Below are 22416 nucleotides of genomic sequence, written 5' to 3'. Positions count from 1 at the left end.
ACTTCGGTTACGTTTGGATATCTTGCAGGGGGCTAAGCGCACAGCCTATATAAATTGAGTGATTTGTAGTAGGGGTTCGCTAATTTTCAACCACCAAATTGGTTCCAATATTCCATTCCACCGCCCGTTGCACACACATCCATTCGGATTTGGCCCATGACGTATGTACGTTAAGAGTATTGGTTTCCACTAACTTCTATATCCACAAAGTCAAATTTGCAACAAAAATGTGTTTTTTTGTCTTCATTTAAGGTTAGGGTTAGGCATAAGGCTTGCAGTGTGGTTAATGTTGATTTAAAATCTTATTTTAAGAAGATAAATTGTAGAAATGCGCAGGGCTTATTACTTTGTGGTTATATATACGTATTATCCTTTATATTGACCAGATACTCAAGTGGCCGCTCAAACATTGGAAATAATTTTCTTCAAAAATGGAAGTCGGGAGGAGTCAAGATCAGGTGGGGCCATTCTAGCCAATGAGAGGGCAGATATCGGGTGAACAACAGGCACAACTCCGATATAAATTTGTTTTTATTCTCAAAGTTGCCAGGAAGTCACATGTTCTACGTATATCAGGGCACTCATAACAACCTAAGCATAACGAAACGTCTATTCGATCAATCAGCCACACGTAGAAAATAAGCAATTCAATTTTTTGTTCACCAAATTCCAACTCTCTCATTGACCTCCATAGCAATACTCCTCGCTTGATTAGTGAAGGGGAAAAAACGTCACCTGCTGGAGAAGACAGATTTTGGGCCCAGTTTTCCCTCTCTTCGCCTCTTCCTCTTTGGTATAGACGCTAGTGACGACCATAGAGTATGCGTGTCTGGCTGTCATATGCTCTTTTTCATCTGACATGGTTTGGATAACCTAACCTAGTTCTATTTAATTGACATAATTATGAAAAAATGATTAAATACAAAATCGTATAATCTCAAGATCTCATAGACCTACCAGTAGACTATATTTATACCATTGGTGATGCTCTGCCTGTCTACAATAGGTTTATATACACTGAACAAAAATATAAATGCAACAATTTCAAAGATGTTACTGAGTTACAGATAATATCAGGAAATCAGTCAATTGAAATACATTATGTAGGCCCTAATCTATGGATTTCACATGACTGGAAATCAGTGGTGTAAAGTACTTTAAAAATACTTTAAGTACTAAAGTACTACTGAAGTAGTTTTTGGGGGTATCTGTACATTACTATTTATATATTTGCCAACTTTTACTAAACTAAATTCCTAAAGAAAATAATGTATTTTTTACTCCATTCATTTTCCCTGACACCCAAAAGTACCTTTTGACAGAAAAATGGTCCAATTCACACACTTATCAAGAGAACATCCCTGGTCATCCCTACTGCCTCTGATCTGACGGACTCACTAAACACAAATGCTATGTTTCTAAATTTTGTCTTTCAGTGTGCCCCTGAAATAATTAATACTTTGACTTTTGATACTTAAGTACATTTTAGAAATTCCATTTACTTTTGATACTTAAGTATATTTAAAACCAAATACTTTTAGACTTTTACTCAAGTAGTATTTTATTTGGTGACTCACTTTTACTTGAGTCATTTTCTATTAAAGCTATCTATACTGTTACTCAAGTATGACGATTTAGTACTTTTTCCACCACTGCTGGGAATACAGATATGCATAGATCAGAAAACCAGTCAGTATCTGGTGTGACCACCATTTGCCTCATGCAGCGCAACATAGAGTTGATCAGGCTGTTGATTGTGGCCTGTGGAATGTTATCCCACTCTTCAATGGTTGTACGAAGTTGCTGGATATTGGCGGGAACTGGAACACGCTGTTGTACACGTCAATCCAGAGCATCCCAAACATGCTCAATGAGTGACATTGAAGTGCTTTGAAAGGCTGGTCATGGCTCACATCAACACCATCATGCCGGAAACCCTAGATCCACTCCAATTTGCATACCACCCCAACAGATCCACGGATGATGCAATCTCAATTACACTCCACACTGCCCTTTCCCACCTGGACAAAAGGAACACCTGTGTGAGAATGCTGTTCATTGACTACAGCTCAGCGTTAAACACCATAGTGCCCTCAAAGCTCATCACTAAGCTAAGGACCCTGGGACTAAACACCTCCTTCTGCAACTGGATCCTGGACTTTCTGACAGGCCGCCCCCAGGTGGTAATGGTAGGCAGGTAAGGGTAGGTGCGTGCTTAGTCCCCTCCTGTACTCCCTGTTCACCCACGAGTGCAAGGCCAAGCACAACTCCAACACCATCATTAAGTTTGCTGACAACACAACAGTGGTAGGTCTGATCGCCGACAACAATGAGACAGCCTATAGGGAGGAGGTCAAAGACCTGGCAGTGTGGTGCCAGGACAAAAACCTCTCCCTCAAACTGAGCACGACAAAGGAGCTGATCGTGGACTATGGGAAAAGGAGGGCCGAACAGGCCCCCATTTACATCGATGGGGCTGAAGTGGAGCGGGTCGAGAGTTTCAAGTTCCTTGGTGTTCACATCACCAACAAACTAACATGGCCCAAACACACCAAGACAGTAGTGAAGAGGGCACGACAACACCTTTTCCCCCTCAGGAGTCTGAAAAGATTTGGCATGGATCCTCAAAAAGTTCTACAGCTGCACCATTGAGAGCATCCTGACCGGTTGCATCACCGCCTGGTATGTAAGGCGCTACAGAGGGTAGTGCATACGGCCCAGTACATCACTGGGGCCAAGCTTCCTGACATCCAGGACATATATACTAGGCGTTGTCAGAGGAAGTCCTAAAAAAATTCTCAAAGACTCCAATCACCCAAAGGCTCCTTAACAGCTTCTACCTCCAAGCCATAAGACTGCTGAACAATTAATCGAATGGTCACCCGGACTATTTACATTGACCCCCCCTTTGTTTTTACACTGCTGCTACTCGCTGTTTATTATCTATGCATGGTCACTTTACAAATTACCTCGACTCACCTGTACCCATGCACATTGACTCGGTACCGTTACCCCCTGTATATAGCCTCGTTTTTGTTAAGTACATTTCTTGTGGTACTTTATTTTATTTAGTAAATATTTTCTTAACTCTATTTCTTGAACTGCATTGTTGGTTAAGGGCTTGTAAATAAGCATTTCACGGTAAAGTCTACAACTCTTGTATTCGGCGCATGTGACAAATAAAATTTGATTTCTGGTGAGTATGCAGACGATGGAAGAACTGGAACATTTTCAACTTCCAGGAATTGTGTACAGATCCTTGAGACATAGGTCCATGCATTATCATGCTGAAACTTGAGGTGATGGCGGCGCATGAAAGGCACTACAATAGGCCTCAGGATCTCATCATGGTATGGCTGTGCATTCAAATTGCCATCGATAAAATGCAATTGTGTTCATTGTCCATAGCTTATGCCAGCCCATACCATAACCCCACCATGGGGCAGTCTGTTCACAACGTCACATCACAAATCGCTCTCCCACACGACACCATACACGCTGTCTGCCATCTGCCCAGTACAGTCAAAACCGGATTCATCCATGAAGAGCACACTTTTCCAGCGTGCCAGTGGCCATCCAAGGTGAGCATTTGCCCACTGAAGTCCGTTACAAAGCCAAACTGCAGTCAGGTCAAGACCCTTGTGAGGAGATGAGCTTCCCTGAGACGGTTCCTGACAGTTTGTGCATAAATTCTTGGGTTGTACAAACCTACAGTTTCATCAGCTGACCCGGTGGCTGGTCTCAGACGATCCTGCAGATGAAGAATCTGGATGTGGAGGTCCTGGGCTGGCATGGTTACACGTGGTCTGCGGTTGTGAGGCCAGTGTGGACGTACTGCCAAATTCTCAAAAACAATGTTGCTGGGGGCTTATGGTAGTGAAATGGACATTCAATTCTCTGGCAACAGCTCTGGTGTAAATTCCTGTAGTCAATATGCCAATTGCACACTCCCTCAAAACTCGAGACATCTGTGGCATTATGTTGTGACAAAACTGCACATTTTAGAATGGCCTTTTATTGTTCACAGAACAAGGTGCACCTGTGTAATGAGCATGTCAGGTGGATGGATTACCTTGGCAAAGGAGAAATGCTCACAAACAGGGATATAAACAAATTTGTGCACAACAATTCAGAGAAATACGCTTTTTATGCATATGGAACATTTCTTGGATCTTTTATTTCAGCTCATGAAACATGGGACCAACACTTTGCCATCTTGGCAAAGGAGAAATGCTCACAAACAGGGATGTAAACAAATTTGTGAACAATTCAGAGAAATACACTTTACATGCGTTTATATTTTTGTTTAGTTATTAGTTATTTTGGGAATTTGGCACCATCACCTGGGACACTAGGGGGAGTGTTTGTATTACCTCCACTCCCTTCCTTTTTCCCCTTCCATTCACAACAGGAGAAACTATTGAGCAGTATTGTATAAAAAACTAAAACATCTGTAGGCCTAATAACCCAGAAAGAAAACAAAGGATCCAAATATGATCCAAATTCAATCAATGTGCCACATGCTTGAAAGTAACTCAACCACTGGGCGTGTTCGAGCAGATCAGTTTTCTGCAGTCGGTGGCCATCGTTGATCACCAACTTTCAATGTGTGTTGCATTAGGCCATGGCCACATTACAATTTTGTGTAGGAAAATTCCAGATGGACACAATTCTTTTTCAAATGGGAGTCTTCTGTTACCGGATGAATGACAGAGTTCCTGACCAAAAATTCACAACTTGTCCATCTTTTTAAGTATGCAACTAGTCTGAACACATCCGAATAAAGTGGAGATGAGTTGTATTTTTGACGGACAAAAATGGACAATGATGTATGTCATATGATTGTATCCGTGTTCATGTCTCAGTTTTCCCATACCCTTTAGACACCAACTGCACCCTATAGCCACGGCCTGCATATTGGGTGGCTCCATTGTCAACCAATTAGGATGTTTTTGTTTGACCCACACTAACGTCCCACACAATGTCAATTGAACCTTGATTGTGGGAACCTTAAACAGTCTACTTTCATATCAACTCCAAGTACAAAATCTACCCTTACTGTATGTACACTGTTTTACCACAGACTCACCTGAGGAGGTTTACTGTGGCACAACTTGAGCTAATTGAAACGCAACTGGTGAGGAAGTGTCGTAGCTCAGTTGCAACCTGTGCCACAGTAAACATCGTCCAGGGAATCTGTGTTAAAACGGCTGCCTGGAGGAATGAACCCAAACTGTAGTGCTTGATGAAGTAGAACAGTGTTCTATCGTTATACACAAGAGTCCTGTTACAATTTCTACAAAGTGGACCTCCGTATTAAAATAAACGCTTTAATGGAAAACAAATCTTACCATTACAGTTTAAGTCTGTTTACACAAACATAAAGAATCCATCGTTATGTACTATTGACAAGTTATACGTTTTGTGATATGAAAATCATATTTAATTGATTTATCGCATCAAATGTAGTCTTGCAGACAATCTAGTTTGTGGTCTACCCTCAATTCCTGCATTACGCCAGTCATCAAATATAACAAAAATGCATCACTTAAATCATTGCTTGCTTTCGAACCAATGAGCCATTATCAAAATGAAATCCGTACAGTATTTAGTGTGACGCTGCTTCATCTATAAACCACACATTCTTCTCCCCATCGCCAAAATAATCCCCTATTCAACATAGAACTGGGAAGTCTAGTATAACGGAGGAAAATAGAACAGAAGTGCCTTCAGTATTCATCAAGATTATCTGCCTTGGGGATGGATAGGCCTCTGTCCTTCAGTGCGGTCACCTTGGCTTTCTCTGTCTCCTGCTTGGCTTGCTGTTGCAATCGCTGCTCCTCTAGGATCTCCTCTATAGAAACCTGCTGCAAGACTGTGTCACACGGCTTATCCATGTCCTAAAGAGGGAAACACCATATTAAACGTACTGTAAACCTACATGTCACACGTCCTGCTGGAGAACAATCGCAGTGGCACACACATGTAAACCCCAGCAACTGATTATCATCAACTGTGTGATCAGTGTGTGAACCACGCAACTGAGGTGACAACTCAAGTTTCAGGCAAAATGAATCTTGTGAGCATATTGGAAAACTGCTATTGACTCAATTAACTGGTCTAATCAACAGGCTATTTTAACACAAACACATTTCTATGTGTAGGCATACTCTACGAGGAAGGCTAAATAATCACTTTTAAAGAACAAGAGGGTGACCTGGATGAATACTTACTATTTCACCAAGCAAAACAACGTTCTCTCCTCTCACAATGAAGATTCCTCTGGGGATGTCCCCAAACTTCTTGCCCACATGAATGCGCTCGACTGTTTGATGGAAAACTAGGTTGGCTGAAAGAGAGGTTAAGAGATAGTGCAGTTGATATAATTTCCCCTTTGATTGCCTGAATGTAGCTACTTGTGAATACATCACATTATTTCATGGCTTACGTAGTAACGTTGTATGCCAAGTGAGCTAGTGTGTTTAAACTACTATAGGATTGTTAGGTGGTTTATTTGCCATACCAAACTGGTCGATGCTTCTAAGAAACCCAATTAGCGTTCTTCCATCGCGAAGAAGTACAAGATGCTTTTCTGCAAGATAAAAATTACTGTTTATAGTAGAGCCACAGCACGCGGATACAAAGTATCCAATCGTTGTCCCCAACACTGAGTTTGATGAATAAATAGTTACAAGAAGAGGTTTACAATATAACTGTATCTGATAATCATCATCGCTGTTTTCCGAACGTTGGAAACAGTGCGGACTTGCTCACACTATTGCCTTCACTCAGCCTAACATTCGCTATCCCTACTTACTGTCTATGTCATCGATGAGACTCGCGGTCCCTGGCATGTAGTTCATTGTGATCGTGTGTAGCTATCTCTGCGGTTAAATTGTAGTTAATCGCTGTGTATAAAATGTATTAAACCATGAATCGTTCAAAATAAGACCAGAGCCTTAATAAGCATCTCTTCAGCAACACAAAAAAAAAGCACTTCCGGGTCATGGAATTTCCGATATTTTCAAAACAAAAGTCCACAAATTTAGCAGTAGAAAAGTTCCAACAACCTGTATTCTCTCTACAGGAAGCACACTTGCTGTAATGCACGCTCGGGGAAAGACTTCCTGTAAAATATTAAACCCTTTAAGCACCAATGGCAAAGAACATTGGATTTTTTTCCTTATATTTATTCTGATCTAATATAGATACTTTTTGTCATGTAGTGTATCTGGACATCTGCTCGTCAAACATATAATTCCAAAATCATGGGCATTAATACGGAGTTGGTCCCCCCTTGACTGCTATAATAGTCTCCACTCTTCTGGGAAGGCTTTCCACTAGATGTTGGAACATTGCTGCGGGGACTTACTTCCATTCAGCCACAAGAGCATTAGTGAGATCGGACACTGATGTTGGGCGATTAGGCCTGGCTCGCAGTCAGTGTTCCAATTCATCCCAAAGGAGTTTGATGGGGTTGAGGTCAGGGCTCTGTGCAGGCCAGTCAAATTCATCCACACCAATCTCGACAAACCATTTCTGTACGGACCTTGCTTTGTGCACGGGGGCATTGTCATGCTGAAACAGGAAAGGGCCTTCCCCAAACTGTTGCCACAAAGTTGGAAGCACAGAATCGTCTACAATGTCATTGTATGCTGTAGCATTAAGACTTCCCTTCACAGGAACTAAGGGGCCTAACCCGAACTATGCAAAACAACCCCAAACCATTATTCCTCCTCAACCAAACTTTACAGTTGGCATTATGCATTGGTGCAGGTAGCATTCTCCTGGCATCTGCCAAACCCAGATTCATCCGTAGTGCTGCCAGATGGTAAAGTGTGATTCATCACTCCAGAGAACGAGTTTCCACTGCTCCTGACTCCAATGACGGCAAGCTTTACACCACTCCAGCCGACGCTTGGCATTGTGCATGGTGATCTTATGCTTATTTGCAGCTACTCAGCTATTGAAACCAATTTCATGACGCTCCCGACGAACAGTTCTTGTGCTGATGTTGTTTCCTGAGGCAGTTTGGAACTAAGGATTTAGATTTAGGACATTGCATGTTCCTAATAATGTCATTTTAAATGAGCAGGCCTTTAATTTAAGACAAAAAAAGATTAGACCCTTCAAACAACTACCACAAATTGTATAGATTTATAATGTAAACAATTGTTGCTATTCCCTGTGTCTACGACGCCCGCCGCTTGGTGAAACGCAGACCCAGTGGAGAGCGTGGTGAAACTGAAAAGACATTGTCTGTCCTTTTGAAGCAGAGTCTTTACCTGGTAAAGTAATGATAGGATGTGTCAATTATCCAGTGAGAGCTTTTGTGCCAAACCCACTTCAGTGTTTCTGATGCTAAGCTCATAATGCAGTAGTGTGTAGGAGGGAGATTCTAAGATGTAAGAAGTGTGCAGGAGGACATTGGACAAAGCAATGTGTGGTGTCGGTGGAAAAAAAACTGTGTCACTGTCACTAGCCGGCTACCTCCCGGTTACTCATCCCTGAACCTTAGAGGCTGCTGCCCTATGTACATAGATAGACCTGGAACACTGGTCACGTTAATACTTTTTTACATACGGTGTTACTCATTTAATATGTATATACTGTATTCTAGTCAAGTACATTCTATTCAACTATTGCTGTACATGTACTATACATGTATTCTTCAGATGTACTATATTTTCTGTCCACATACTATCCCTAATGTCTATACATTCCATCACACACATACAGTACAGTAAAAAGTTTGGACACACCTACTCATTCAAGGATTTTTCTTAATTTTTTACTATTTTCCACATTGTACAATAATAGCGAAGACATCAAAACTATGAAATAACACAGATGGAATCATGTAGTAACCAAAAAAAAGTGGTAAAAAAGTGTTAATATATTTTACATTTTAGATTCTTCAAAGTAGCCACCCTTTGCCTTGATGATAGCTTTGCACACTCTTGGCACTCTCAACCAGCTTCACCTGGAATGCTTTTCCAACTGTCTTGAAGGAGTTCCCAGATATGCTGAGCACTTGTTGGCTGCTTTTCCCTCACTCTGTGGTGCAACTCATCCCAAACCATCTCAATTGCGTTGAGGTTGGGTGATTGTGGAGGCCAGGTCATCTGATGCAGCACTCCATCACTCTCTTTCTTGGTCATATAGCCCTTACACAGCCTGGAGGTGTGTTGGGTCATTGTCCTGTTGAAAAACAAATGATAGTCCCACTAAGCGCAAACCAGAGGGGATGGCGTATCGCTGCAGAATGCTGTGGTCGCCATGCTGGTTAACTGTGCCTTGAATTCTAAATAGGTCAGACAGTGTTCAAGCAAAGCACCCCCACACCTCCATGCTTCACAGTGGGAAATTTGAGATTTTTAGTTCCAACCACCGTGTCTTTGTAACACGGCGGTTGGAACTAAAAATCTCAAATTTGGACTCGTCAGACCAAAGAAAAGATTTACACCGGTCTAATGTCCACTGCTCATATTTCTTGGCCCAAGCAAGTCTCTTCTTTTTATTGGTGTCCTTTAGTAGTGGTTTCTTTGCAGCAATTCGACCATGAAGGTCTCCTCTGAACAGTTGATGTTGAGATGTGTCTGTTACTTGAACTCCGTGAAGCATTTATTTGGGCTGCAATTTTTGAGGTTGGTAACTCTGATTAACTTATCCTCTGCAGCAGAGGTAACTCTGGGTCTTCCTTCCCTGTGGTGGTCCTCATGAGAGCCAGTTTCATCATAGCGCTTGATGGTTTTTGAGACTGCACTTGAAGAAACTTTAAACGTTTTTGAAACTTTCCGTATTGACTGACCTTCGTGTCTTAAAGCAATAATGGACTGCCTTTTCTATTTGCCTACTTGAGCTGTTCTTGGCATTGGCTCAAACGCATTAAGGAAAGAAATTCCACAAATAAACTTTGAACAAGGCACACCTGTTAATTGAAATGCATTCCAGGTGACTACCTCATGAAGCTGGTTGAGAGAATACCAAGAGTGTGCAAAGCTGTCATCAAGGTAATGGGTGGATACTTTGAAGAATCTGAAATATAACAAAATATATTTTGATTTGTTTAACACTTTCTTGGTTTCTACATGATTCCACGTGTTATTTCATAGTTTTGATGTCTTCACTATTATTCTACAATGTACAAATAAAGAAAAACCCTTGAATGAGTAGGTGTGCCCAAACTTTTGACTGGCACTATATATATATATATTATATTTAATATTTATGGACCTGACTGTATGTATGTATGTATGTATGTATGTATGTATGTGTACAGTACCAGTAAAAACAAATAAATAAATAAATATATATATATATATATATATTTATTTATTTGTTTTTACTGGTACTGTACACATACATACATACATACATACATACATACATACATACATACATACATACATATATACATACATACATACATACAGTCAGGTCCATAAATATTTGGACAGTGACCAAGTTATTAACATTTCGGATTTGGAAGGAAACAATCAGCTGAAAGTGCAGACTTGGAATGGGGTGGGGATTTTTTTTTAATGAAATAGGGGTATACAGTGGCGATTTTAGCATGTAAATCTTGGTGGGGCAACAAAAAAACATGTGGGATGCATGCCAGCAAAGCCACTACACAACAGAACACTAAACAATACAATAATTGCACTATACCACTGCTACACCTGGCCATCAGCGGAGCCTTGTCTGGCAGCAAAACAGCTCATTCAGCCTTATTTACTGCCTTTAAAAAAACATAGCTGATATGGCTGGCTTGCTTAAACAAATGTGGTTTCTACTGACAATTGAGATGTACAAACTATGGCATAAGTGGATGACAAGTGGATAAGCGTCAATACGTAATTTCGATAAAGACATTAATGAGCGAGCTAGGACGGACGTAGTCAACATAACTATTTGTTCAGCACTTTTGAAATGTGCAGCAACAGAATTCAGAACATGGGCCATTCTCACGGCGTTATCCTTGTACACCAAGTCAGCACCATAGGATAAATAAAGGGGGCATATATGCAGACAATGAAAACTCTTACAATATTCTATGATAACATTTCTCAGGTTATAGGCTACATGTGCACCACCAAGTCAGAACTAACTATAACATTTTCCGCCAAGATAGAACTGCCAAAGAGGGCAGTGTTGCAATCTACTGCAAAGATAGCCTGCAGAGTTCTGTTTTACTATCCAAGTCTGTACCCAAACAATTCGAGCTTCTACTTCTAAAAATTCACCTTTCCAGAAACAAGTCTCTCAATGTTGCCGCTTGCTATAGACCTCCCTCTGCCCCCAGCTGTGCCCTCGATACCATATGTGAATTGATTGCCCCCCATCTATCTTCTGATCTCGTGCTACTAGGTGACCTAAACTGGGACATGCTTAACACCCCGGCCATCCTACAATCTAAGCTTGATGTCCTCAATCTCACACAAATTATCAATGAACCTACCAGGTACAACCCCAAATCCATAAACACGGGCACCCTCATAGATGTCATCCTAACTAACTCGCCCTCCAAATACACCTCTGCTGTTTTCAATCAAGATCTCAGCAATCACTGCCTCATTGCCTGCATCCGTAATGGGTCTGCGACCAAACAACCACCCCTCATTACATTTACATTTACGTCATTTATCAGACACTCTTATCCAGAGCGACTTACAAATTGGTGCATTCACCTTATGATATCCAGTGGAACAACCACTTTACAATAGTACATCTAGATTATTTTTTTTTTTGGGGGGGGGTTAGAAGGATTACTTTATCCTATCCCAGGTATTCCTTAAAGAGGTGGGGTTTCAGGTGTCTCCGGAAGGTGGTGATGGACTCCGCTGTCCTGGCGTCGTGAGGGAGCTTGTTCCACCATTGGGGTGCCAGAGCCCCATACACTACCCACCATTGCAACCTGTACGCTCTCGTTGGTTGGCCCTCACTTCATACTCGTCGCCAAACCCACTGGCTACAGGTTATCTACAAGTCTCTGCTAGGTAAAGTCCCGCCTTATCTCAGCTCACTGGTCACCATAGCAGCACCCACTCGTAGCACACGCTCCAGCAGGTATATCTCACTGGTTACCCCCAAAGCCAATTCCTCCTTTGGTCGTCTTTCCTTCCAGTTCTCTGCTGCCAATGACTGGAACGAACTGCAAAAATCTCTGAAGCTGGAGACACATATCTCCCTCACTAGCTTTAAGCACCAGCTGTCAGAGCAGTTCACAGATCACTGCACCTGTACATAGCCCATCTGTAAACAGCCCATCTATCAACCTACCTCATCCCCATACTGCATTTATTTATTTATCTTGCTCCTTTGCACCCCAGTATCTCTACTTGCACATTCATCTTCTCCACATCTACCATTCCAGTGTTTAATTGCTATATTGTAATTACTTCGCCTCCATGGCCTATTTATTGCCTTAACTTACCTCATTTGCACTCACTGTATATAGACTTTTTGTTTTATTTTGTTCTACTGTATTATTGACTGTATGTTTTGTTTATTCCATGTGTAACTCTGTGTTGTTGTATGTGTCAAATTGCTATGCTTTATCTTGGCCAGGTCGCAGTTGCAAATGAGAACTTGTTCTCAACTAGCCTACCTGGTTAAATAAAGGTGAAATAAATAAAAAACAGTCAGCAAAATTAAGAGGTGAAAATAGACCAAATTATTAGGGTGAGTCACATGGGCTACTAACAGCTTACTACACAACATTTATGCAACAGCATACAAGACATTTTTGGACTAACCTTTTGTGCTGTGCTCACTTTAACAGGAAAGTGGCACGCGGTCCTTCATGGGCACATTTTTCATCAAAGACTGTTATTCTCTGGATTTATGGTGCTTTCAAGACAACTGGGAACTCGGGGGAAAAAAATGTTGAATCATGATGACGTCAGTGACCTTCAGGTCGAAGCTCTACATAGAGACCCGAGTTCCCGATTTACAATTCCGAGTTGGATGAAAGTTCAAAACGTATCTTCCCAGTTGTCTTGAACAAACTAAAGTCAGATTTTGCAGTTAAGCTGTTTTGATCGCAACACAAAGCATGCTTCATTGACAACATGGCCAATGCTGAATGTTTATCATTTTAAACAAGGAAAAGATACCCTTAACCTTAGACTTGGGACCACACAGCGCTACACTGAATAGCAGGCTAATGATTGCTTTGTAATGCTTGCAGTTAGCCACTGATTCCTTCCAAACCACTCATTGTTGAATTTACGATTTCCACGTGTTGTGTAATGTAGCCCTCATCCTCCACATACAACACCCGTTCTGCCAGTCACATTCTGTTAAAGATCCCCAAAGCACACACATCCCTGGGTCGCTCCTCTTTTCAGTTCGCTGCAGCTAGCGACTGGAACGAGCTGCAACACTCAAACTGGACAGTTTTATCTCAATCTCTTCATTCAAAGACTAAATCATGGACACTCTTACTGACAGTTGTGGCTGCTTTGCGTGATGTATTGTTGTCTCTACCTTCTTGCCCTTTGTGCTGTTGTCTGTGCCCAATGTTTTAACCATGTCGTGCTGCTACCATGCTGTATTGTCATGTGTTGCTGCCTTGCTTTGTTGTTGCCTTGGGTCTCTCTTTATGTAGTGTTTATGTTTACTGATCATGAAAAGCTACTTGCTGTATTAACCAAAGACAGTACAGTATGAAGATACGCTAAAACTGCTTCTCCAACAGAAATCCCGGATCACACTTGTAGGCGATGTCATTCTTCTTCTGTGGATTTTATATGGCGGTTGGCAACCAACTTTAAGTTGCATCATCGCCAGCAACTGGACTGTGCCCCAGAGACAGTGAAGTCGGATGTTTCCCCACCACTTTCAATGCGCTACTTAGCCTTGTGTGTCTCAGCCTTGTGACTACGCTTTCCTCCCTTCTCTCTCGGCCTGAGGACCTCCCCACCCTCACCTTTTCCTGGATTTTATACAGGTGTCTTCCCTTACACTCCCTGTTCCACAACTCTTGCCACTTATTTTTAACCACTGTTCTTATTAATCCATTGGCTTCTGCTTTACTGATTGACAATTCCATCTCAACATTAGGATGTTAAAGATTGGCGATGTCATGGAGACTTTGTCTAACTAAATTCATGCGTAGAAACACGTAATCGGGTCAAACGGTCGCCTCGCGCCGAACTGCGCATGTGCAGACAGTCAAAATCAAAAGGCACTCCTTCAACATAAAGTTGTTTTTGAGGAAAATAAAAACATGTCAGTTTCTCACTTTCACGAGATTGGAGTAATAACACGTTCAACTACTTAAGAAATTGTCTCGAATCTAGTTTGTGTCTTTAGATTTCGAGAAAATTAACAACAATTAAAGGAATAATTTTTCACTTCTCTCATTGACTTCTAAACCCCTGCCTGGTCTGTTTCGCAAGCGTTCCCGAAAGTCTTGCGACGTTGTGGTCTGTGTTTAGAAACTCTGTGGTATAACTATGATAGAGCTAAATATAAACAATTGTTTTGCATGAAATAATCGTAGATGTTTAGTTCTGACTATGCTCTTCAAGGGGTGATGATATTACAACCATATAGTTATAATTTATTTAACAATAGTTTGAAAAGTGTAAGCAGTTGTCATTGGTTTTAGCGGAACTATCACCTAGCAGGCAAATCGAACGCTCTGCACGGTATTGTGACGTTTTATTGATAACGACCTATTCTACTGACGCACGTGGTGAAAAAGGAAGAGGGAGGGGCGAAAAATTAAAGGGGCAAAGCATAAAAGACATGTCATTCAAACGTTTCCATACTTTGCTGTCCATGATCAATGCATTAACTGGAGCGTTTCAATAAGGCAATTTTGTCCCCAATATCAGTCAGATCTATCCTATTTGACAGTTAATTGTATCACGATTATTTGTATGGCAAACGACAGGAGTGCTGGGGACGCTGCTTGGGTTATGCATCATCAAATGCAGTCGAATCCCAAATCCGCCTGGCCTTCAAATTACAACTCAGAAAATAATAACGGGAACTGGAGTAACGCTATGGTAAGTCACATTGTGTAGCTAATTCATATCAACACGTACTTATGTTACTCATCTTAGAACACACAGTTTAATGTCAGTAAACAAGCGTTGTCTTGTACTGTGTAAGTTTAACGTCATTAGCTCAAGCTAGTTAGCTAGCCTACGTTCTAGCCAGCTAACGTTATCTAGCTAGCCGTCTTCAGTCAGTCCAATCTAGCTAGTTAGTAAGATTTGCTATATTGCTAGCTAGCTTGCTTAGCTATATTTGACATGCAGATTTTCTAGCTAGCTATCTCGTTTGTAGTATATGATAAATAGCCTAGCTAGACAAACCGTTGAGACTACAATACATAGCTAACTAGGTATCTATAACTAATAGCCCAATACCAAAGGATCCTAACATTACTTTTTTATGGGGCTTTCAAGACAACTAGGAACTTGAGGGAAAAAACGAGGTCAAATCATGACGTCAGTCATATTCAGGTCGCAAAAGGAGTTGTGGAAAGATGCCTCTTTTGGTCCATTCAACAGAGCGATACAACCTTGTTAAAGCAGTATGTTGTATCTATACCTTATGTCATGCCTTATTGGAACGGATTTATTGATAATATCTGTTGGAAAAAGTTTGGATGTTGCCACACACACATACCTACTTAACAAAATTTAACGAAGTTTCCTTTAAAATGGTTCATAAATATTATCCTGCCAACCACTATATGAAGAAGTTTAAGGAAAACAATAACTCAAATTGTACATTTTTGTAATGACCACCCAGAAACGGTGTTGCATCTTTTTTGGCATTGTATTCATGTAAGGAAACTGTGGCAAGACATCAGTAGATTTATAATTGAACACATTTATGAAGATTTTACACTATTGTGGAGATGTACTGCTTGGATTATTTACCTACAATAGAAATAAGCAGAAACTAATTAATTTCATTATTCTTATGGCCAAATTTCATATTCACAAATGTAAATTTACAAACAAAACACATTTTCTTACCTTACAAAAAGAAATGGAACTATTTTAAGACAATTAAATACTATACTAACAAAAAGCTGTTAGAACTATAAGTGTATGGCCCTTAATAAGGTCCTTGTGTAATGTGATATTGTACCCCCTAGCCCAATTGTCCTTATATTATTTATATATACGTGTTCCCACGTGTACTTCCTGTATTGATTTATTGTTAATAATTATATTTTTTAAACCTAGAATTTTTGTTTTTGTTTTTAAAAGCTCTAGAAAGATGCCCGAGTTTCCTGTTTGGAATTCCCAGTTGGATGACAGTTCAAAATATTTTTCCCATTCATAGCTCATTTTTTTTCTAGTTCCCAGTTGTTTTGAATGCCACAATAGACCATCGGTGACGTTTCCGATGAGAATAGAGAGCAATAGTAATGGCTTCATTTTGTAGGCACCAAGTCTGCCATGGTTTTGAACAAAGCCTAAGGGAAAATTTAGTTTTTGTAGGGTTTTTGGGATAAACGGCAAAAATAAGGTGTGTGGGAAACACAGACGTAGATCTTATACGTTTTGTACTATGAGAATCTTCATCAGCTAACCTCACTTTTTGTGAATTTTGAAGCAGTTATATAATAAAAAAAACACAAAGCACATAAAAGCTTCATAATTCATAAAAGTCATGTTAACTGACAGATATTATCTTATAGAACAACACTTTTATAAGCCTGTGTTATCCTCAGACCTTCAGCGTTTATTCCAAAACCCTGTTCTTTCCCCATTTAATTTTGCTATAGGAATGGGTGTTTTTTAGGTCTACAAGCTGGTGAGCTCTATGCTCAGTGTTGTATTTGATGATCAGCAAGTCGGTGCTCTTAACACAACTAGCTAATGATGTATGATGGCTGTTGCTGCTAGCTAGCTATGATTTAATACGGTAGGAAATGTTTTTACATTTGATCACTGTCAGTCTTGCTGCATTTGACTATTGGATACTTTGGTCAAACAAGTCTAGGGTTACTGTTTACTCAGGTCAATATGACTAGTTCACACCGTGCTGATTTGGAGGCCAGGTAAATAAATCTCTCCTTATATGCCTACAGGACGCTTCCCAATACCCTGGTTATTCCTCAAACTACTGGTACCCCCAGTCACATTCCACAGCAGGGCACTATGCAAATGCATATCCTTCAGGATCTGACGTGCAGCCACCTTACAACCCACAGGTACAGTACAGCCTCATGTTATGTCATAGCAAAGGCCCTCTAAATCCAAGGCTATATATGGGAATGAATTCCTTATCTCTAGACTAAAGTGCTCTCAGCCTTCCGTGACACTTTGTCACGCACACAATTTCACAGACCGGTAGTCTGGCACGCACTTTCACACACTTACGGATGTACGCACACACACTCTCTCTCTCTCCCTCGCTCCCTGTCCAGGCAATGCAAGCATATCCAAATGGCCACAGTGTCTATAACCCTGGTCCAGGCCAGTATCCAGCAAGTTCTTTCCACCCATCCAACCCATTCTACTGTGCAGACCAGATGCCTCTCAGGCAGGCCCCAGGCCAGTACCCTAGCCAGGGCTGCCCAGGACCAGAGCAGAGCACAGGGGGGTCAGGACAACCACACTCTCAGCACCACCACTATCCTGGACCTCACTGTCAAGGGGTAAGTTCATTCAACCAGTACAGGGCAGTGTTTAATGGTGTCTGATGTAAAGGCAGTTGGGTATAATGGACCTTGTTTTCTATTTTATACCTTGATCTTGTTATTTAGGCCTCTGGCTATCTTCCTGGGTCTTACTCGCACTATGGGGAAGGTGGTCCTGCGTTGCCCCCAAACCCCCCATACCCCACTGGACAGGCCATTCACCATAGGCCGCAGGCTGAGGCTTGGGCCCACTCAGGTGGGTATGGGCCCTCACACCAGCAGTGGCAGCCAGACAGCCACTATGGGACCCCTGTCTGCCCCCAACAACCCCCAGCCTGGCCAGGGACAGGCACTGGAGCCCCACCCCCCTATGAAGCCAAGGTACATGTGGAACACAAAGGATGCATCTCAATGACCTAAAGTGGCTTTTTGTCTCATCTCCTTTATTTGCACATATTGTTTCTAAAATAAAATCCAAGTGGGCCTAATTTACTTCTTGGAAGAAAAGGGGATATGTCAGATAAAAGCTCAATCCTTCCTCTGGTACCGTAGCTGTTTTGGGTCTGAATCTTAGTAACTTATATTCATTATACACTAGTTGACTAAGACAGGTGGGCAAACTACGGCACGCAGGCCACATCAGACCCGCTAGCAGATTTTACAATTATTATTTTGGATTTTTTTTAAACACTCCAGGACACATTTTAATGTCTAAAAAAATATACTGAACAAAAATATAAACGCAACACGCAGCAATTTCATAGATTTTACTGAGTTATGGTTCATATGAGGAAATCGGTCAATTTGAAATAAATTCATAAGGCCCTAATCTATGGATTTCACATAACTGGGAAAACAGATATTCATCTGTTGGTTACAGATGCATTAAAGAAAAATGGGCCTCGGGATCTCGTCACAGTATTTTTGTCCATTGAAATTGCTGTCGATAAAATGCAATTGTGTTCGTTGTCTGTAGCTTATGCCTAACCCCACCGCCACCATGGGGCACTGTGTTCACAACGTTAACATCAGCAAACCGCTTGCCCACACAACACCATACAAGTGGTGTGCGGTTGTGAGGCCGGTTGGACTTAATGGCAAATTTTCTAAAATGACATTTGGTATGGTAGAGAAATAGATTTTCTTTTTTTTTACCCCCTTTTTCTCCCCAATTTCTTGGTATCCAATTGGTAGTAGTTAGTCTTGTCTCATCGCTGCAACTCCTGGACTCGAACCCAGAATCTCTGGTGGCACAGCCAGCACTGCGATGCAGTGCCTTAGACCACTGCGCCACCCGGGAGGCCCTGAGAAATGAACAAATTAAGTCTCTGGCAACAGCGCTGGTGGTTATTCCTGCAGTCAGCATGCAAATTGCACGCTCTCTCAACTTGAGACATCTGTGGCATTGTGTTGTGACAACTGCACATTTCATTGTCCACAGCACAAGGTGCACCTGTGTAATGGTCATGTTGTTTAATCAGCTACTTGATATGCCACATCTGTCAGGTGGCTGGATTATCTTGGAAAAGGAAAAATGCTGACTAACAGGGATAAAAACAAATTTGTGCTCAATTTGGAAGAATACATTTTTTTTGCCTACGGAACATTTCGGGGATCTTTTATTTCTGCTCATGAAACATGGGCCAACACTTTACATGCGTTTTTATATTTTAGTTCAGTGTAGATAGAAATTATAATCGTCCTATATATACAAAAGTATGTGGACACCCTTTCAAATGAGTGGATTCTGTTATTTCAGCCACTTCCGTTGCTGACAGGTGTATAAAATCAAGCACACAGCCATGCAATCTCCATAGACAAACAAACAGGAGAATGGCCTTACTGAAGAGCTCAGTGACTTTCAACGTGGCACCGTCAAGAGATGCCCCGGTCAAGTGTAAGTGCTGTTATTGTGAAGTGGAAACGTCTAGGAGTGACAACGGCTCAGCCGCGACGTGGTAGGCCACACAAGCTCACAGAACTGGACCGCCGAGTGTTGAAATGCGTAGCATGTAAAACTCGTCTGTCCTCGGTTGCAACACTCACTACCGTCAGCACAAGAACTGTTCGTCGGGAGCTTCATGTAATGGGTTTCCGTAGCTGAGCAGCCACAAACAAGCCTAAGATCACCATGTGCAATACAAGGCGTCGACTGGAGTGGGGTAAAGCTCGCCACCATTGCACTTCTGGAGCAGTGGAAACGCGTTCTCTGAAGTGATGATTCTGGGTTTGACGGATGCCAGGAGAACGCTACCTGCCCCAATGCATAGTGCCAATTAAAGCACGACAATGCACCGAGGTCCATACAGAAATGGTTTGTCGATCATTGTGGAAGAACTTAACTTGTCCCCAGTGGAACCACCACATTTGGGCTCCCGAGTGGCGCAGCGGTTTAAGGTACTGCATGTCAGTGCTAAAGGCGTCACTACAGACACCCTGCTTTGAATCCAGGCTCTATCACAACCGGCCATGATTGGGAGTCCCATAGGAAGGTGCACAATTGGCTCAGCGTCGTCCTGGTTTGGCCAGTGTAGGCCATCATTGTAAATAAGAAATTGTTCTTAACTGACTTGCCTAGTTAAATAAACTAGGCCTAATCGCCCAAAATCAGTACCCAACCTCACGAATGCTCTTGTGGCTGAATGGAAGCAAGTCCCTGCAGCAATGTTCCAGCATCTAGTGGAAAGCCTTCCCAGAAGAGGGGAGGCTTTTATAGCAGTAAAAGGGGGACCAACTCCATATCAATGCCCATGATTTTGGAATGAGATGTTTGACGAGCAGGTGTCCACATACTTTTAGTAGTGTATTTTCAAATAACTTCCCTCTTTCTAACCTGCACATGTATTTTGAGGAACAAATTGAATTTCAAAATCATGTGGCCCTCAAGCCAACAAGTTTGTTTGCCCACCCTTGGTCTAAGACTATCTTTTTTTACTTCCTCAGGACCAGCACTACCCAGGACCCCACCAGCACCAGCATGCCCCACAGGTGGGATCCAAACCCAGACTGGCCCACTCCCCTAACCCCACCAATGGCAAGCCTGTCGACTTCAGCTCACCTCCCCAGATGTACAATAAACCAGGGCGAGGAGGGGCGCAGGAGCCAAAGCCTTCCCAGGGTGAGCTTCCACCCCCAATCCCAGCTCCAGCCCAGCCCCAGGGACTGATCGACAACCCTAGCCTGGCTAAAGTCCAGCAGGTCATGGCCCGGGTGCTTTTGCTCCATGAGGATGTGGACGAGTTTGTGGGTAAAAAATCGGACAAGAGTTACAGGTACCTAGAGGAACTGCTTACTAAGGAGCTGCTGGTGTTGGACTCAGTGGAGACTCAGGGACAGGAAGTGGTAAGGCAGGCCCGGAAGGAGGCTGTGCAGAGGATCCAGGCCATACTGGACCGGCTGGAGAAAAAGGCCTTCTGAACTGAACCAGTTATGTATATGGACGGGTCTTACTGTTCTTTTCTTGTGACATTTGAATCTTCCACAGTCAGGTTGTGGGCCTTATTTCAGATTTAAACCGGTCCCTTAGAATTCATTGGAGTCCTTGTTTGTTGACTACACCTCCCGGATCGGAAAGGTTTAGATGGGCTGATTGTCAAAAAGGGTTTGGTTTGGAATCAAGCCAACTTGGGATACTTTATGCAGGTGTGGTCACAACATATATAAGATGCCATTTCAAAGTAGTCATGATGGAAAATTGAATGGTTGTACATATCAAGTTATGGTGTTGTTGGGTTAGTTTTCATAACCCGACCATTAGTGTCCATGACTGCTTAAAGCGTCTTATGTCATACTTATGCCCGTGCAATGTAGTGTCACCATGTTCCTTTCGAAGTAGGTAGACATTACCCCTTAATCACTGGTACAGGGTCAGATAAGTTTTCGGTTAGGATTTGGGGTAGGCTGATCTGATCCTAGGTCTGTGGTTAAAGGCCACGTCTACCATGAGTGTTCCATTCACCATGTTTTCTTAGATGATGCGAACCAATGGCACTGCCATGAGATTTCCCCTTTGTCACTCACCCCAACATTGTCACCCACTTGTCATAGCAAGCAGAATGCAAATGGTGCATTCACACACCACACACACACACACACACAGCCTTCCAAATCGGTACTGGGTAATGTATTCTGTTTATTTGACACTTCAGGATATACAAAGGTATGGTCAATTGCTTTTCAATGCGGTCGATTTTAAGAAATGTATTGAAATCCACGTAATTAATTGAGAAGTTGCTCAATAAAAATATTGCGCAAGTTTCAATTCACATTCTGAATAGATGGAATTGATCCCAACCCTGGTATGTACTGTTTACTAGTTGGTCTACAACTTCTTCACAATGCTATTTCCATTGACTGGTGGTAGACAGTCTGTAAGTGCGGATCTAGGATCAGATTTTAGAAGGATGAAAAGGAAAACTGACTCTGTCCCAGTCCTTCCTTCCTTCGGAGTAATCTCTGAACATTCTACCACATAGTTTGACCAATCCAGTCTCGGACCAGTGACTATTTGAGGGAGGGAGGGAAGGAATGAAGGATGCATTATCAAACTATTGGAAGAGGAGGTTGGATCAACTATTTCCCAGACTGTGATCGGTTCTTCTAAATCACAAGTGCCATAATATCGGCAGGTGCTTTTTCAAATCTTAAAAAAAATAAACGATGTCTAAAGCTTTGCATGGAACAAAATGTTATGTTTGTCATATTAGTTTCTTTTTTTCCCGTGTGCTGGTATATTTTTGTGTTAAGATTATTGCGTGTTAGTTCACGATTGACGTGTGTGTGTGTGTGTGTAA

The 22416-nt window shown here is 41.9% G+C and overlaps 2 protein-coding genes across 3 annotated transcripts; one reads left to right on the top strand and one right to left on the bottom strand.

Annotated features, from left to right (window-relative positions):
• Positions 1–5316: 5316 nt before the first annotated feature.
• On the bottom strand, positions 5317–7099 carry LOC106585172 (U6 snRNA-associated Sm-like protein LSm1). Of its 2 annotated transcripts, XM_014171087.2 has the most exons (4): positions 6818–7099; positions 6524–6592; positions 6234–6349; positions 5317–5900 (listed from the first exon to the last, which is right to left on the bottom strand). In XM_014171087.2, exons 1-4 carry the CDS (start codon positions 6861–6863, stop codon positions 5730–5732), a joined length of 402 nt encoding a protein of 133 aa, XP_014026562.1. In that variant the 5' UTR covers positions 6864–7099; the 3' UTR covers positions 5317–5729. The 2 variants fall into 2 exon arrangements, with proteins under 2 accessions (XP_014026562.1, XP_014026563.1); XM_014171088.2 differs by lacking the exon at positions 6524–6592 and having other exon boundaries at positions 6818–7011.
• Positions 7100–14727: 7628 nt separating this feature from the next.
• LOC106585173 (BAG family molecular chaperone regulator 4) lies at positions 14728–22314 on the top strand. Its single transcript, XM_014171089.2, has 5 exons — positions 14728–15023; positions 17072–17194; positions 17411–17641; positions 17750–18004; positions 20567–22314. Exons 1-5 carry the CDS (start codon positions 14895–14897, stop codon positions 21038–21040), a joined length of 1212 nt encoding a protein of 403 aa, XP_014026564.1. The 5' UTR covers positions 14728–14894; the 3' UTR covers positions 21041–22314.
• Positions 22315–22416: the final 102 nt, after the last annotated feature.

This window comes from Salmo salar, chromosome ssa24 (genome assembly GCF_905237065.1).
Source record: "Salmo salar chromosome ssa24, Ssal_v3.1, whole genome shotgun sequence".
NCBI classification, from domain to species: domain Eukaryota; kingdom Metazoa; phylum Chordata; class Actinopteri; order Salmoniformes; family Salmonidae; genus Salmo; species Salmo salar.
Note: the sequence above shows the minus strand (reverse complement) of the source record. Positions and strands in the feature narration are given on the sequence as shown.

Bases quoted from the DNA above. Each gene is read 5' to 3' on its own strand.
- LOC106585172 (XM_014171087.2), bottom strand. From the start codon at position 6,863: ATGAACTACATGCCAGGGACCGCGAGTCTCATCGATGACATAGACA. The intron at 6,350-6,523 runs GTATGGCAAATA...CCTCTCTTTCAG, and splicing joins TAGAAGCATCGACCAGTTTG to CCAACCTAGTTTTCCATCAA. The intron at 5,901-6,233 runs GTAAGTATTCAT...TTCCCTCTTTAG, and splicing joins TTGTTTTGCTTGGTGAAATA to GACATGGATAAGCCGTGTGA.
- LOC106585173 (XM_014171089.2), top strand. From the start codon at position 14,895: ATGGCAAACGACAGGAGTGCTGGGGACGCTGCTTGGGTTATGCATCAT. The intron at 15,024-17,071 runs GTAAGTCACATT...ATATGCCTACAG, and splicing joins GGAACTGGAGTAACGCTATG to GACGCTTCCCAATACCCTGG. The intron at 17,642-17,749 runs GTAAGTTCATTC...CTTGTTATTTAG, and splicing joins CTGGACCTCACTGTCAAGGG to GCCTCTGGCTATCTTCCTGG.